Source organism: Phytophthora parasitica (genome assembly GCF_000247585.1).
Source record: "Phytophthora parasitica INRA-310 unplaced genomic scaffold supercont2.27, whole genome shotgun sequence".
NCBI lineage: Eukaryota > Oomycota > Peronosporomycetes > Peronosporales > Peronosporaceae > Phytophthora > Phytophthora nicotianae.
The window spans coordinates 296418-311508 of NW_008649013.1; the positions used below are offsets into that span (position 1 = coordinate 296418).

The following is a 15091-nucleotide window of genomic DNA, read 5'->3' on the forward strand; positions in this document are numbered from 1 at the left end:
ACAGCTATACCCATCAAATTGGATGGGGTTATTCTGCGGAATAACTTCGTAGTCGCGTAGTCCACTAATTTCAGCTGTGTAGCGATTGCTTGGGCTGCCTTCATGTATGGACCTTGGTTCAGCGGGTCATAGAAGAAGATGCGCTTGGCGTGAGCCTTAACCACAATACAGCACCAGTGAAAATTCATGAAGTTGAGAGGGAGGAGGACAGTATCAACCTGCTCGAGAATACGGTCCCGAACGTGCGCATCCACGGGCGTCTCTTCACTGTTATGCATTCTCTTTGTCCTCAGTTGGGCGCTCTGGAACCCCGCAAATCTACATCCAATGAAATCACTGGCTAGACGTTCGCAACAGGCTTGAATGGCTGCATCCGTAAGCCATGTCAGTGGTGTGGCTCGATACAAAATCGAGTATGTATACTCCGGTAGATTAGAGAGACCATTGATCCGCTTGTACGGGAATGTAGCCATAACTTCACTCGCCACCTTCCTGGCTGATTCGTGATACTCTGCTGGTAGCGATGGCATACCCTTCTCCAACAGCCATTTGTGCATGTCAAGCCCGAGCTGCACAACTTCTTTCAAATTTTGAACCCTTCTGCAGGTCTCGATCTGATTTCTCGAAAAAGTACCCACGTTTTTAATCTGCACACACTCAATTAGGTCGTCCGTAGACTTGTGCTTCGTTGGGGGTATTGTCATCCACAGATATGGCGCTTGCACGCGTGTTCGAGATCGGCAGGACCTTCAAGCACGCGTCGAGAAGCTTCACAGGAAGAATGTAGAAAGCGTCCATGATTAAAACAGGATTCTTATGTCGTTTAAACTTCGGTTTTTTCCTCCGCGTCTTTGTCTTTCACCATCACCCCGGACAATCGGCGCTGTGTGTCTGCAACGGTAGGTTGTTCACATTCTAACGCGTTTAACAGGCCTTGTAGCGTAACTTCTCCTGCGATTTTTCGGCCTTTCTCCAGAGCTTTGAATCACTTTCTGTCAACCTTTTCGTCTGCGACCATTTTTGCCTTGACTTTCTTCGGAGCCCCCACCTTCTTTGCTTTGGGGTTAAGTCGGATTGTCGCTTCAGAATGCTCATCAACATCTCCACTCGAAACTCCGTCACCGTCTTCATCATCCCCGCTACTACTAATTCCAAACTCTCATTTCACATCTGCCTCGTCATCAATTGCCGTAGGCGCAACCTTACGTTGGTGCACGTTTCTCCATTGGTTCAGGATAAAATCGAGCATTTCCTTGAACTCCTCCTCATCTTCAACATCCGCGAGCTCGTTAGCGATTAGATGTGTCGCCCTAACAGCCTGTCTGTATCGCTCCGATTGTGATCATACTGCCCGCGTTTTTGAGTGAGAGGCATGGCGATCGAACCTCTCGTACGCGAACTGGTGAACCTTGCTCAGTTTTTGCGCTGGGGTAGCCCATCTAAAAATAACGCATTTACATCCTGGTTAAATCCTGTCATAATCCTGTGTAAATCTGCTCGAAACGTACCTCTCATCTATGCAATTCAACGGGATCAAATGATCCTCCAACACCTTCTCGCTTTCGATAAGCGATGGAGTATTCAACACCAAGCTGAGTCTGCTGGCAGTCGTGCAGCTGCAATCTTCGTTCGACTTCAAGACCAAGCGCTGAGCTCAGTGGCCAGTGGCACTGGGGTTTGAGGGAGACGGACGTGAAGTGAAAGCAGCCAGGAGGATGCAAGCTTGTAAAGCGCAAGACTCTCAAGAGGGAAAATCCTGTACTGAGCAGTCATTTCGTAATTTTTCAATTCATTCTGCTTTTCGCTTTGTTTACCAGAATTGCGAAACAACAGCCGTTGCGACTATTGCGAAGAATTTCGTTGCTAGACGAATTCAATCGGTATACTGGAAGTTCGTCCACTCTGAAGGCCGCATAGGTGCTACGCACCAGTTATACGGCGCAAAACAACCTCAGCCTTAATCAGAACCAGCTACCTTGTTTGCTAGAGCTCTGTGGTTTGTCTGATGAATGAGTACATACCTAAAACCACAGCCTACCTAACGCCATAGCATGTACCCTTACGACCTCCAACAACTATGACCAGTAAATAAAGCTGCGATATACCGTATACTTTCTACTCAAACCAGGTACCATTTCGATCCAGGTATACGTAGCTGTTGTTACTGTCCGAGAAAACGACAATTACAATGTTGATATTGTACCATCATTCTTCATTCCGCCGTTAATGCGCTAGCAATGGCTTCTGGTACGTTTGGGTAACACTTCAGGTATTGTTTTGGAATGGAGAAGTACTTTGCTGCTAGTGATTTCATTTTCTTGGTTGAAAGTTTTTTGTGGGGTGTTTTGGTAGCTGGACACCAGAGAGTGAGGCTTCCCAAATGGTGGGGATGTTGGATCCAAACAACTCCAATATTAGTGCCTTACGGACGCTAGGATGTTACTCGGGTCCATCATAGGAAAAATAATAGCCTCGTCGTCAGGTGTGTCAACCGTCTTTCGAGCTGTGCATACTCCATCTCAAATAGATAGTTTGCTGTATAACCCGCAGGAGGTGGTGAAAAATATTTAGCTAGAAGCTCACCCCAGCCAACAAAAAATGGACGATCTGCGGCGTTGTGGTCAATAAAGACTCCTTTCACACTCTTTACCTCGTTCATTGAAATTGTACCATCATTATTCAGCTGCAACGAAAAAGCAAAACAAAAAACTTTCTTTCTCTCCACTTTGGGAAAAATTTGGAGAACCCCTATTGATAAAATGCGAATTGATATTATATTATCTTTGCTGACAACGGAGATTAATCGGATAGTACTCTATTTTAATACTTATTTCAGCAAAATGAGATATAGCAATAGTACTCCAAATAGTACTGTCACCGAAGTGGTATTCCCCCCAAAAGGAATAACACTTTGCATTTTGATTGGCTAAAATTCGCAAACGTCGGTTTCCTCCGTCATAGACAGAAATTCGACTCCATGGCGCCTAGTAAACGGATGGAGATACTGGCGGCGGATCTGGAGCAGCAGCTACGCGAGGATCAGCTGCGCGAGGGCGACGACTGGTTCCTTGTCTCCTCGGCTTGGTGGACGCGCGTGCTTGGTGCGTCTACCAGCGACGATACGGACGATGACGCGGACGACTCGGACGACGCCTTACCGCGCGGAAACAGCGAGCTACGGGTCCACAACGCTCCGTTACTGGAGCTAGAACTCAGTAGTCAGAAGCGCGAGGTCACTGTGCTTAAACCCATGCTGGTACGAGGTACAACAGAGCTGTAGAGCCCGGGCTACCCTGTTTAACGTTGTTACTTTGGATATATGCAGGTAGAGGGCAGGGACTACCGCCTGGTGAGCCAAAGAGTGTGGAACCAACTATCGGACCGCTTCGGTTTCGACTGGGAGATCTCAAGGCCTGTGATAACGCGCGGACCTGCCAAAAACCGGATTGTGGAGGTGAATCCTGTCATTTTCGAGGTAATTATTTACTTACATATAGTAGAACGAGGGTTCAGCCTGCTGATATATTTATTTATGATAGGTGCTGGGGTGGCGTACGGGGCTGGAAAAGCCCGCGGAGCTGATAGATGCCGAGCAGAAGCCCCTAATACTGACTGCAAGTGAGAAATGCTCGCTTAAGGAGCTGCAACTGAAGATCTGGAAGGCGGCAGCTGAGCCACAGCTCCGAGAAATGTTCCCAGATGTTACACAGGATAACGTGAGCCTGGCAGTGCAAGTATGTTACAGGATCGACGAGGATTCGTCCTGGACGCCACTTAGAGACGCCGTGGTGAAGGAGGAACGCCCGACTAACGGGTTTACCAGCTCTGGAGATCCAGACATCCTCGTTGAGAGCACTACAGTGGGTGAATTGCAGCTGGAACAACGCGATTATAAGCCTGGGAAGGAGAAACTGCACCATTTACTCGTCGAAGGGAGGTTTGTTGCTCAACAAGGGCACGACTGGAGACAGGGGAAGTTCTACAGCGAAATTCAGGCCGAAGCTTGGAGGTTTACACTGCAGAAGGACCAGCTGATCGACGCTCTGGATACAGACAAGAAATGGTACGAATCTCGCGTGGTGGACTTGACGGAGGCTCAAGTTAAAGTGCATTATCGAGGCTGGACAGCCAAGTGGGATGAGTGGATCAATCGCACGTCCTCTCGACTAGCTCCACTGCACACGAAGGTCCGGAATTGGCGCGATTTTCAGCTTAATGACGAGATCCTCGTGGGCAGAGTAGTGAATGGGAAAAGCTACCCAGAATGGCGCATAGCGCGTGTCACGGACTTAGAGAAGAACGAGATGGACGATTCACTAAGGATCGAGCTCGAAATGAGTGGCAATAAGCAGTGGATGGACGCTCAAGACGAAATGCTGTGTCCTGTAGGCACCCACAAGGCGGTTAACGCGTCAACTGTCGTCACCTCCCCCGTGTCCTCGTATTCTCCGGCGCATTCTTACAGATACGGACGGGACTTTGAAGCAGGGCGAGGTCGTCCAGAGTTTGAAGGAGTCGTGGGGCTTTCAAACCTGGGAAACACGTGCTTTATGAACAGTATGCTGCAGTGCTTGATCAATACTGCGCCTCTGAGAGAATATTTTCTCAAAAAGGATCCAGAAACCGGCGGTTTGTTCTTCTCGAAGGAAATTAACAGAGACAATCCGCTGGGTATGAAAGGCATCATGGCGGTCGAGTTCGCCAGTCTGTTGCGCAAGATGTGGAGCAATGAGTACAAAGTGGTGACCCCCACGAAGCTCAAATCGGTGATTGGTCAATACGCGCCGCAGTTCGCTGGATATCAGCAACAAGACAGCCAAGAACTCATGAATTTCCTGCTCGATGGACTCCACGAAGACCTCAATCGCGTCAAGTCCAAGCCGTACACTAAACCAGTTGAACGCAATGGTCGCAGTGATCCGGAGGTGGCACGAGAAGAGTGGCAGCAGTTTCTGCGTCGTAACGACAGTATCATCGTGGACAACTTCATGGGCCAACTACGAAGCCATGTGACGTGTTCAGACCCGGAGTGTGGCAACGAATCGATCACTTTCGACCCGTATATGAACCTGTCCGTGCCGATCCCGAACAACGAGACTGTGAGCGTACAAGTCCAGCTCTTCTGGGCCAATGGAGACATCCCAATGAAGTACGCTTTGCGTCTTCCCAAAGACGCTTGCAGCTTACAAGATGCAAAAGAGAAACTCAGCGAACTATCGGGTATTCCTACCTCACGGATCTTCTTCGTCGAGGTATGGAATCACCGTATTATCAAGGCCTATTCGGACAGATTCTCAGTTGAACGAGTGCGTGAAGACGTCCTTCATGCATACGAACTGGAGCTGCCGGTGACGGAGTACTCGTTCTCGTCTCCCACTATCCGTCCTCCTGGCCCAAGGAAGTTAGGTACAATGGAATCCGAGCCAGAGCCCAAGCAAATGCATCTCGTGGAATTGCTGCATCAAGCTCCTGTTGCGTCGCCGGTGGACGGACGAGCTCATTCCGAGGGCTACGATATGCTGGTGGAGGATGGTTATGGCCCTAAACAACGTCGAGTGGAGGTGGAGCTCTTCAATACGCCGCTTCTGGTATCAATCGACCGGAAATGGACGAAAACGGAGATCCATGAGAAAGTCTGGCAAGTTGTACATCGTCTTGTGGCCACGGAGGAGGCAGATAAGGAGTCCAACACGAGTTTTGGATGCCGCAGTGACCAGCGGTTGCCCTACCGTCTTCACGTGACTGAACCTAACGGAGGAACGACGTTTATTAGCGACTTACCACGCGATGGCGAGCCTGTGGACGTCTCTGGCAACACGAAAAGACCATTCAGCTTTACTCTCGAGTGGAAACGCAATGGGTACGTCTACAATTTATGTTATGCTCGCAGTTAAGAGCTGTAATTCTAATCATATTCATGTACAGATACCAACGAGGCTACGACGAGACTTCAGCCAAGCGTATCGAGCTCCACGAGTCGATGAAGAATCTCGAAATCTCGTCGAAACCAGCGCGTCTCACGCTGTTCGACTGCTTAACCAAGTTCACGGAGCGCGAGCAGCTTGGAGAAGCCGATACCTGGTACTGTCCCAAGTGCAAGAACCACGTGCGCGCGTTCAAAAAGTTCGACTTGTTCTCGCTCCCCAAGGTGCTGATCTTCCACCTCAAGCGCTTCCGGTACGCACAGAATTCCTTCTACATGCACCGAGACAAGATCTCGACGCTGGTCGATTTCCCCATCGAAAGTCTGGACCTGTCGGAGTTCGTGGTCGGACCAGGGAACGGGTCAGAGCCCATTTACGATCTCTACGCCGTCTCTGAACACATGGGGGGTCTTGGAGGTGGACACTACACCGCTGTGGCGAAGAACCCGGTCATCAAGCGCTGGTTTGACTTCAACGACAGCCATACCAGTACTACAACAGCAGAAGATGCGGTCTCGCCCAAAGCGTACGTGTTGTTCTACATCCGTCGTGACCAGGCTTAAGGGCGTCGATCCAGAAATTAGAAACATCGATCGGGTGAGCTTTACTTGCCTCGCTTTGCTGCTCGCAGGTTCGTGTTTTGAGTTACTTGGGTCTCTTTTGGGTGCTTCAGGAACGGAGTTTTACGGTGATTTCAATGGGGCAAACCGGTAGTGGGATGTTCTGTTCGGAGAGCTAGGACAGACAGGCAACAAGTGAACATCTTGAGGAGGGAGGCGACGCAGACCACTCAGCAACGCTGCAATTCTCGAGTCGTCCATGTCTTCATCTACGAGTTGTTTCTGGTCGACTGAGACGAAGCGCAGTTGGTCATGAAGGTCGATGATCCCGCTGAAAGGCAGCACGCGACTCAAGAACTGGGCTTCGACTTCTGCACAGGACGAGGCTCTTGTGGTCGGTCGTTTACGGGGCGATGGTGGTCTTCTGTGCTCACGATTGTCTGTAGTTGCTGGTCTCGCGAGCTCATGTAACCTTGAGACGGGGATATCTGGCATGGTTGTTTCGCGTACGAGGAGATGTGGGAAGACGATACTCTTGTTCCTCGAGTGTTTCGAAGGACTGACGGGGCCATGGTGATCAATTGCGCTGGATTGGTGTGCAAGTGCTCTGTCGATATGAAAGCGTTGAGTGAACTCTCGAAGTCTCTGAAAGTGTTCATTCATAAGCGCTCGCACGACGTCTTGCAGTGGAGAGAGGAAGGACGCGATGGTGTCTTTACGAACACAGAGCAACGAACAAGTATCCAGTGCGATGATATCCCAAGGAGCTAGTGATGCTGTCGTTGCGAGCGCTCCTTCTTGGCCGAAAATGGCTGGAGCTTGAACAACAGCGACGATAGGCTTGTCGTTTGGCTTGGAGACTTTGACGCTGCCTTGAATTAGTAGAACGAGCACAGTGATCTCCTCTCCACGACTGATAATTTGTCGACCTTGTCGTGCTGTGAGGGACTTGGCAGCGTATGCGAGATGAGTGATGATGTGCGGCGGTAGAGCGTGTAGTCTTGGGATCGATGCGATGGCCTTCTCAGTGGCTCGTAAGACTACTTGTTTGTATGGTTTAATGGCACGTCGATATAGATCTCCAGAGACAACGGCGAGCTCCGTCCATGCAGTGCAGAACGTGGCACAGGCGCTAGCTGTACGGAGACCTTGCGGCTCAATGAGACTGATCTCTCCGAAACAAGAACCTGGTGTGAGTGTACGAAAGAACCCCGTGTTGTACGCTGCTAAAGACACACAACCAGTTATGAGGACGTAGAAACAGTCGCCTGTTTCTCCCTGACGGAACACGAAGTCTCCACATTTTACACGCATGTAGGTGCTCGTACGTGCGAGTTCTTGGAAAATCGAGTCGGGAAGTTGAGCGTCCGCGAAATATTTGAGACTTGCGAACCATTTCTTGAGATTGCGGAGATCTGCAGACGAACGATGAGCTGGAGGACGATGCAGGCGAGACTGAACGCCGTGAGTTTTTGCAAGCGCTAGGAGAGTCGATACGTGATCAGAGCTGCTGGCTTGAAGCACGTATGAAGAGGGTCTTGTATCATCTGAATTTGACGGTGCTGTGGGCGTTTGGCTGTCCCAGAAGGAGGCATGTTGACGCCAAACGCGGCGATGAGTTCGTTGCTCCTGCTTCCGGTCGAGTATTGTGAGGTATGTGATGGCGTGGATGATTCGTTGCAATACGACACGCAAAGGTGGTAGTTTAGCGGGGATTTCGACGATCTGGTAGTCTTCTAGTTTTGACGATGGGCTTGGAAATCGGATGGTACGGATTGTAGAGAAGACGTCGCCGATACGACGGAAACGCGGCGATATCCGCACGGTTACAACGCTTTTATCTTGTAATCCGTAGTCGATGACTTCGTCGTCACCTTCGAGTTGTTCGTCGTGGAAAAAGAGTCGCTGCTGCTCGAATGGAACTCCGAAGTGACGCTGTAGCGCTGCCTGCATACACATTAGAGACTGCGAGCGATGGACAGACAACTTCCCGAGTGCTGACCGACCAGGAAGATGGAAATACACGTCGAAGCAGAGATCGCTGGAAAGGTTCTGCCAAAGTGGTAAAGGTTGGGGCCTTGTCGAGATTTTCCTTCGTTGCGCCGCGCCAGCCATAGCGGCCACGGACGCTGGTTGGGCGAGTCGTGGAGCAAATCCAGGTGGTTTTACTAGCCCCAGTTGCTCCGTCAAGGAGCGCTGGCGGTCTGGGTGTGCCATCTTGACAACGTGGAGCTTAGCTGTAGGTTAACGCTATGGTATTAAGCAGCAGCCCAGAGAGACACCATGAGCGTATTTTTACATGTAGGGGGCGATCAATTAGACCAAAATACTCAGATTAGAGTCCTAATAGGCCTCAAATCATGCAAATTTGGTGATAAAATAACAAGAAGCGCAGGATTCTTCGTACGTTTCTCCATTGGCTACAAGCATTCTTGATATTCCAGCGACCTTGCCACGTCGCTCGGTAGGTGCTGCTTTGCTTGCGCAGATTTGCTTAGATTGCTAGTGACACCAAAACGGAGAGGTGCTAAATAATGCATGCTTTTCCTGTAATAATCCTTTTAAATGCAAGTGAAAAAGGCGATGTTTTCGATGTTAAGAAACGCACGTTGTGCGAATTACTCGTTTTTTTTTACTACTACTACTGTGCGACTCATGACTGTTGTCCTGCTACAATACAACTTGTATTGTTGAGACTGTGAAGAAATCGACGAATCTTCACAGTCTCAACCACCCTGATTAATTTGTACGCCATAGCCAGAAACACAACGCCTAATTTATCCTCTAGACAGCAGAGACACCTCTAAGATTCCCGCAGCAGGCACAAATGCAGACCTCGTTCGAGCAGAGAGGAGCGCGTCCCAAAGAACAATAAATTCTTCGTCAATGTGAAATTGCAATGAAGCTCGTTCATCAACGCGCCAAGCCGAACCAAGTCGTCGTAGCAACGGTTTGGTCTTTCTCCTTGGCCACAATACTAGACTCGCGCGATGTTCACAAGAATCCACCGCCTCGACATGTTCGGGTCCTTCACCAAATTCTCCAGCGAATATCGCCATGATAGCAGCCACTCTCGCTCCACAGCTTCAATACATCAAGTATGTGACGAAGCCACGAGCACACGACAGCCGTGCCGTCGATAGAACCCGGCCTAACACAGGAGTACCACAATTTTTCGAGACCCGAAGTTGTCTTTCTCAATTCCGTGACCCTCTTCGTGAGAGGCTCACTTATTTATGGGATTGATAGCATAGCATAAATATTGGAGCAAAATACAATTCGAAAAAGTGATCTACATACAAAATCCAGAAAGGCAGACCTATTCAAAACTAGGTACCAAAAAACTATTATGAGCAGAAAGAAAGGGAGCAATTCACGACAGCAAAGGAGTTGAAAAGGGAAAATCTGGTGTGTTACAATTAAAAAATAGTACAAAAAGGATAGAACAAAAACAAATTTGGTCAGAGCAAAACCTTTTTTGAAACGTGTAAAAGACAATTTTATAAAGATGTTTTGCATAACAAAATGGATACATACACGCAACATTTGATAAAATATATACGTACGTATGAGATCAAGTGTCGTATATAACCAATGCCTGAAGGCTACGGGTGGTGGTAGGGGTATTAACCGTGAAATGGTGTGGGTTTTATGGGGTAATGTTGCACGAATATACTGGTTAATACTTCGTGTAGTATTAGTAAATAACTGTATCATTTTCTAGAAATATTCGAATATAATATCGTATTGACAGTTTTATATAAAATGTTATACGATCTTGTGGATTGTGATGATATTCAATTTATGGAACCTTTTCTTAGTATGGCTTACGCCTTGCAAAACTCCAAGTTCTCGGAGGAAGGTAATTCTGAAGGTAAGACACTTCTGATGACTCACTTTGTTGATGGTCCGAGTTTCTACGGAGAATATCGTGGAATGGAGGGAGTTGTGGAGCAGGAGTAGATGCAGCTTCCGATGGAGCCGTGCTAGAAACAAGCAGTTCCACAAAATTCGACTGTGGAACCGGACTTGGGGCTGGGTTGTTTCGATCAACTCATTCACTGTAGGTAGGATCCTGCGCTGTACCAGACTGGCCATGGTTTTTCTTGTGGGTCTTTCGCCTTTTGGAGCCATTCTTGGGTCTTAGAGGAGCAGGTTCTATCACACATGACCCATAATTTTCGGTGTGGCCGCTGCGAGTTTGCCAGTGTGCATGGAAATGTTGGGTCTGGAGCTTATGCTGCCTATCTGACTTGATTATGTTAATAATATCGTGCAGACGTGGCCTCCATAGGAAACTTTCTTAACCCTTTTGTGGTCAATGGGGCATTTTCCCCCTTTGGAGGGCATATCCTTAAGTACCACTCGTGTCATCCACGAATGGGGTCAAAATGCACCCTTTCATTATTTTTGTGCGTGGACGAGGCGGATTCGCCCTTTCTACTTGAACTACAAGAATTTGCAAAAGATTTGATGTAGTACCGTAGTTTATGAAAGGGGGGAAATGCCCCTTTTATGGCCTAATGACTTGACCTTCTATACTATAATATAGCCAGTCAAAAGTACCCGTTCACGAAAGGGTTAATACACGAAACCCACCACGGAAGCAATTTCTTGAATACCGTTAAAAGGTCACCTCTAGAAGACTCTAACCAACACTTACATTTGGCGAGTGTACTCTCGACCGGAGAGGTATCCCGGTACCCGAAATGCAAGTATTGCAAGGTCCAGCAATGGACCAATTTGGTTTTGTACTTCCAATCAAAATATTAAATGAAGCCACCACAACCTCTGGGGAAACACCAACAGCAGCCTGAGATGCAACCAAATCTGCTGCTGAGAGACCGACAGACGTAATTCGCTGCATGTCTCTACGTCTGTGGTCTGGGTGAACACTTGAAGCTGGGTGATTGTGATACGGAGACCCATTGAGGTGGACTATTTCCATTGACCGCCTGTTTTGTTGGGTTCTAAAGCTTCCAGACGAATCTTCATCCTGCAGCCAATCTTGCCTGTTGTACGTTGAGTTCTAACGCGATCTTCATCTGTCAGACCCCAGTTGCTCTGCGTACGACCGAACTTATCGCACTTGAAGTCTCTCTGCCAAATCTCCCTTGACCTGTTTTTCTTATGATGGGCCTTAGTCACGTCGACAACTTGCTTGCGGTTCCAGCTGTGAAGAGCAGCCTCTGTGAATCATAGACGATTTATGGCAGCGGAGATATCGAAAAGGTGACCGAAGACGGAGTTGTGTTTTTCGAGGAGGCCATTGCCTGGAAGGCAGTCCGTCGTTTTGAAAATGACTTTGTTCTTCAAAGCGTTAGCTATGCCAGAATTGCAACCGAAACTAGATGCTTGCATAAGACTTCAAAGTTAATAAATAGGAATTGAACGCTAACCGCTGCCACGTTTTTTTTTTACTAATTGTAAACATGTAATTTGGACGGGATTTTGTAGTTGCGGAAAATGGGCTGTCTATTTTTCGTTTTGAAAAAGAATCTGTAGTGACTATTTTTGTGAAAAGTATTTTTGGGTGTGACCAGTCGCATGGTTTTCACACCTCGATCTCCGTAGCCTCGATCTCCATAGATTTTCCCAGCTGAAAACCAACGCATTTAACCACTTTAAGTTCGCACACAAGCCGTTAAAAAGCAAAACCAATGTTTTGTCAGTCTAAACGTATATATTTGCTCATTTCTCCAGTGTCACGATGGAAGAGAATGGCACGGTCACGGCAGGGTCGTCGTGGTAGGATTCCTGAAGAGAATTGTGGTGAAGTGGCGACGCAGCATCCTAGCAAGATGTCAAAAAGCAGCTACATAGATTTACAACAGATAAAATAATAATCTAATGCACTGCACAATGGATCATGTTGATCGAGGCGAAGATTCCTTGGCCGAAACATCGCGTGCGATGCGTTGTAGGCTAACGAAGTGCGCCTCCAAGAACTGCCAAGCATCTGGCGAGCAATGTAGGGCACGCTACAAGAAGTTAACATGCCAAGAAGTTGATTTCACTTTATTATTGGATAAAGGAAGACACGCTGTGGCTGTCGATACACTTCTGCCACCTGTGGAGGCTAACCTAGCTCGGGAAATGAAAGCTTACATCGACACTAAGCTGATAGATACTCCTTCAACGATGGCACAGCTAGTTTTCTCCTTTCTATGTCAGGAAATCCGAGAGCAGAGGCTCCCAGGGCCAGGAGAACATCCTTAAAACACCAAGAAAATTATGCACCACTCAGACTGTACTACCAGTACCATAAACCTCTCTTTTTTAATCTTTGAACAATTAATAATATCGAATAGAATTTGACAGCACTCGCAGTGTGTACGGACACTGAAATTCTTTATCTTTATAGCCATTCGTTTATCACCCCATCAAAACTCATCAACCACAGTGCTTTTAACCAAGAGCATGCTAGCAAGGAGACAAGTCCGTTGGCTCCAACAGAGGTTCACTTCTAAAGATTTCACGCAACTCCCCTCTTCTCTAACATCGAACTATGCCTCGCGCACTGCCCTGGACGAAACTCGCTGTCGGCATGAACCAGGAAGACATCGACCTACTTCTGGAGTCATTCAAGATCTTCAAAATTGCTAAGAGTGACCATGTTCCATGCACTATCTGCACCAACGCGGTACCCCACAACATCAAAAAGCGCCTGTTACGTTGCGCGTGCAGCGAGTGTACGGCTGCAATGCCGTATGCTCGCTGCGAGTGGCGCGGCAAGCTGCTTAAGTGCGAGCAACAAGATCCGTTGGACCTCTTCTAGGTGGGCTCGCACGTGACCGCTAGCCGATCGCCACATCCACCCCGCATGACGCGATCAATGCAAGGGTTTGCTCACGAACGGCTGACCAAGACCTAAAACCGGTTCGAATCTGCACCGGAATAACGCAAAAGTTTGGGCTAGGCCCCGACACGTTGCTACCTCTAAAAATTGTGTAGCGTTTTGTCTACAACTACCTTACTAAAACGATTGGGACCAACGACTACCTCGACGACTTGCGGCGTATAGTACGCGAAACAGCCTTCACAGGCCAGGAGCAAGATTTCGTTGCATTTACATTAACGAAGAGAGCGGAGGAAGATGGGAGACCCTACGTTGGGTCGGGAGCTGATGCGAGCCCGTTTTTGGTGGGGTGTCATCGAAGACATTGCTGCGCCAGGCAAATCGATTTTTTGCGACTTTCGTCCTACATATGGACGCGACGTTCGAATTGAACCACGTTGACTACCCTGTGTTTGTCGTGGGCATTACAGACTGTTGCCGAACATTTATCTCTTTTTTCGGAGGCGCAAATGACCTCCGAAAGGTGTACACTCAAGTCTCTGACTGGTAAAAAAGTTACTATACGATTTGCAACGGGCGACGCAGACGACGCTCAATACAATACCGTTGTACGTGTACTGCGCGCTGATAGCGAAGTTGAAGTGCTTATGTGCTTTTATCATGTAGCTGCGAGAGTGCATGAGAAGACGAGGAAGCTTCACCATTCTCTCTACAGTGTAGTGACTAGAGGTGTGCATGAATTGCACTTTGGCGGCAGTGAGTTGGAGTATGAAGAATCCAAGACACAAATCTTGAAAGAATGGGCGCTGCACCCGGTCCTCACAAGCTTCTGGGAACACTTCAAGTGACAATGGCTAAAAAAACGGTCGATTCTGGAGGGCAGGTTTTCCATACTCCTCCGGTGTTTGCTGTGACGAATAGCCCCGTTGAAACGTTCAACGCGTCTCTCAAACGCGAATACACGCTGCGTGTAAGGATGGAAATGAGCTCCCTGCTCTGTCAGCTAATGGCTTGCTGCACACACGAAAGCACCACTTCAAGATTTTAAACAGACCATTTATTGATACGGACGAGTGCCCTGCACCAATGCAGACACGTTGGGGACACCCAGCATCAGCACATACGACGGGGGAGTCCAGCACCATCAGCATAGACGACGGGGGGAAGGCTGCCAGTACCACACACGACGGCGGCTGCAGCGCCCAGCAGTAGCGACATGGAAGCGGGTGTAGCCAACACGGAGAGATTTGGAAGATACCGTCCCTTCGTTCCTGTTAGAAATTCTGTTAGCATATTTGAAAGGATCGCGCGATCAGCCGGCCGCCTACTCTTGGGTACACCTGTGCTGCTCTTGCCTGGGTGTCCTGAGGACGATTTGGATGTTGCATGGCTCTTTTGTGAGAGTTTGTACCATTTCCTCCAGGTCCAGTGCCTGTGCTCGAAAAGGTACAGAATTATGTGAAAATCATGGAGAAAGAAGAACCAGGCGGACCGTATGGCCGCAGTTCTAGAGTTTTGCGTTTTCGGATGTACTAATTGGATGATGCTGGGCGAGATCGGAACTCGCTGCTGGTTCTTTGCCATTCGACAAAACAGAAGGTGTTGTTGGGCCCCGTTTAGGGACGGGCTCTGCTGCCAATCATACATGTATTAGAATTGGATGAATCAGTTGGAATTTAATTAAACGCTATATTGAAGTCCAACACAATCCTGATGTCGCAAGCATGTTAGATTTGGATAACACATATAATATTGTCAAGTACAAGTACCCTGGTTTCGTAATTGACTTCTCGGATTGCAGTGGGGGG

The 15091-nt window shown here is 48.3% G+C and overlaps 7 protein-coding genes across 10 annotated transcripts; 3 read left to right on the forward strand and 4 right to left on the reverse strand.

Annotated features, from left to right (window-relative positions):
• Positions 1-657: 657 nt before the first annotated feature.
• On the reverse strand, positions 658-798 carry PPTG_22959 (hypothetical protein; the record flags this gene model as incomplete). Its single annotated transcript, XM_008907675.1, has 1 exon — positions 658-798. The coding sequence occupies one exon, from the start codon at positions 796-798 to the stop codon at positions 658-660; it is 141 nt and encodes a 46-aa protein (XP_008905923.1).
• Positions 799-1159: 361 nt separating this feature from the next.
• Positions 1160-1515, reverse strand: PPTG_22960 (hypothetical protein; the record flags this gene model as incomplete). The annotated part of the gene is made up of 2 exons (XM_008907676.1): positions 1160-1269; positions 1509-1515. 2 exons carry the CDS (start codon positions 1513-1515, stop codon positions 1160-1162), a joined length of 117 nt encoding a protein of 38 aa, XP_008905924.1.
• Positions 1516-2952: 1437 nt separating this feature from the next.
• Positions 2953-8892, forward strand: PPTG_11575 (hypothetical protein). 4 transcript variants are annotated; one of them, XM_008907678.1, is made up of 5 exons: positions 2971-3256; positions 3326-3475; positions 3540-5860; positions 5926-6769; positions 6803-8892. In XM_008907678.1, exons 1-4 carry the CDS (start codon positions 2978-2980, stop codon positions 6485-6487), a joined length of 3312 nt encoding a protein of 1103 aa, XP_008905926.1. In that variant the 5' UTR covers positions 2971-2977; the 3' UTR covers positions 6488-6769; positions 6803-8892. The 4 variants fall into 4 exon arrangements, with proteins under 4 accessions (XP_008905925.1, XP_008905926.1, XP_008905927.1 ...); XM_008907679.1 differs by having other exon boundaries at positions 5926-6521; positions 6598-8892; XM_008907677.1 differs by having other exon boundaries at positions 2953-3256; positions 5926-8892.
• Positions 6835-8901, reverse strand: PPTG_11576 (hypothetical protein; the record flags this gene model as incomplete). Its single annotated transcript, XM_008907681.1, has 3 exons — positions 6835-6924; positions 6995-8721; positions 8892-8901. 3 exons carry the CDS (start codon positions 8899-8901, stop codon positions 6835-6837), a joined length of 1827 nt encoding a protein of 608 aa, XP_008905929.1.
• Positions 8902-11422: 2521 nt separating this feature from the next.
• On the reverse strand, positions 11423-12071 carry PPTG_22961 (hypothetical protein; the record flags this gene model as incomplete). The annotated part of the gene is made up of 2 exons (XM_008907682.1): positions 11423-11584; positions 12045-12071. The coding sequence occupies 2 exons, from the start codon at positions 12069-12071 to the stop codon at positions 11423-11425; spliced, it is 189 nt and encodes a 62-aa protein (XP_008905930.1).
• A 921-nt stretch (positions 12072-12992) lies between these two features.
• PPTG_11577 (hypothetical protein) lies at positions 12993-13262 on the forward strand (the record flags this gene model as incomplete). The annotated part of the gene is made up of 1 exon (XM_008907683.1): positions 12993-13262. The coding sequence occupies one exon, from the start codon at positions 12993-12995 to the stop codon at positions 13260-13262; it is 270 nt and encodes an 89-aa protein (XP_008905931.1).
• Positions 13263-14082: 820 nt separating this feature from the next.
• On the forward strand, positions 14083-14495 carry PPTG_22962 (hypothetical protein; the record flags this gene model as incomplete). Its single annotated transcript, XM_008907684.1, has 2 exons — positions 14083-14253; positions 14376-14495. 2 exons carry the CDS (start codon positions 14083-14085, stop codon positions 14493-14495), a joined length of 291 nt encoding a protein of 96 aa, XP_008905932.1.
• Between the last annotated feature and the right edge of the window lie 596 nt (positions 14496-15091).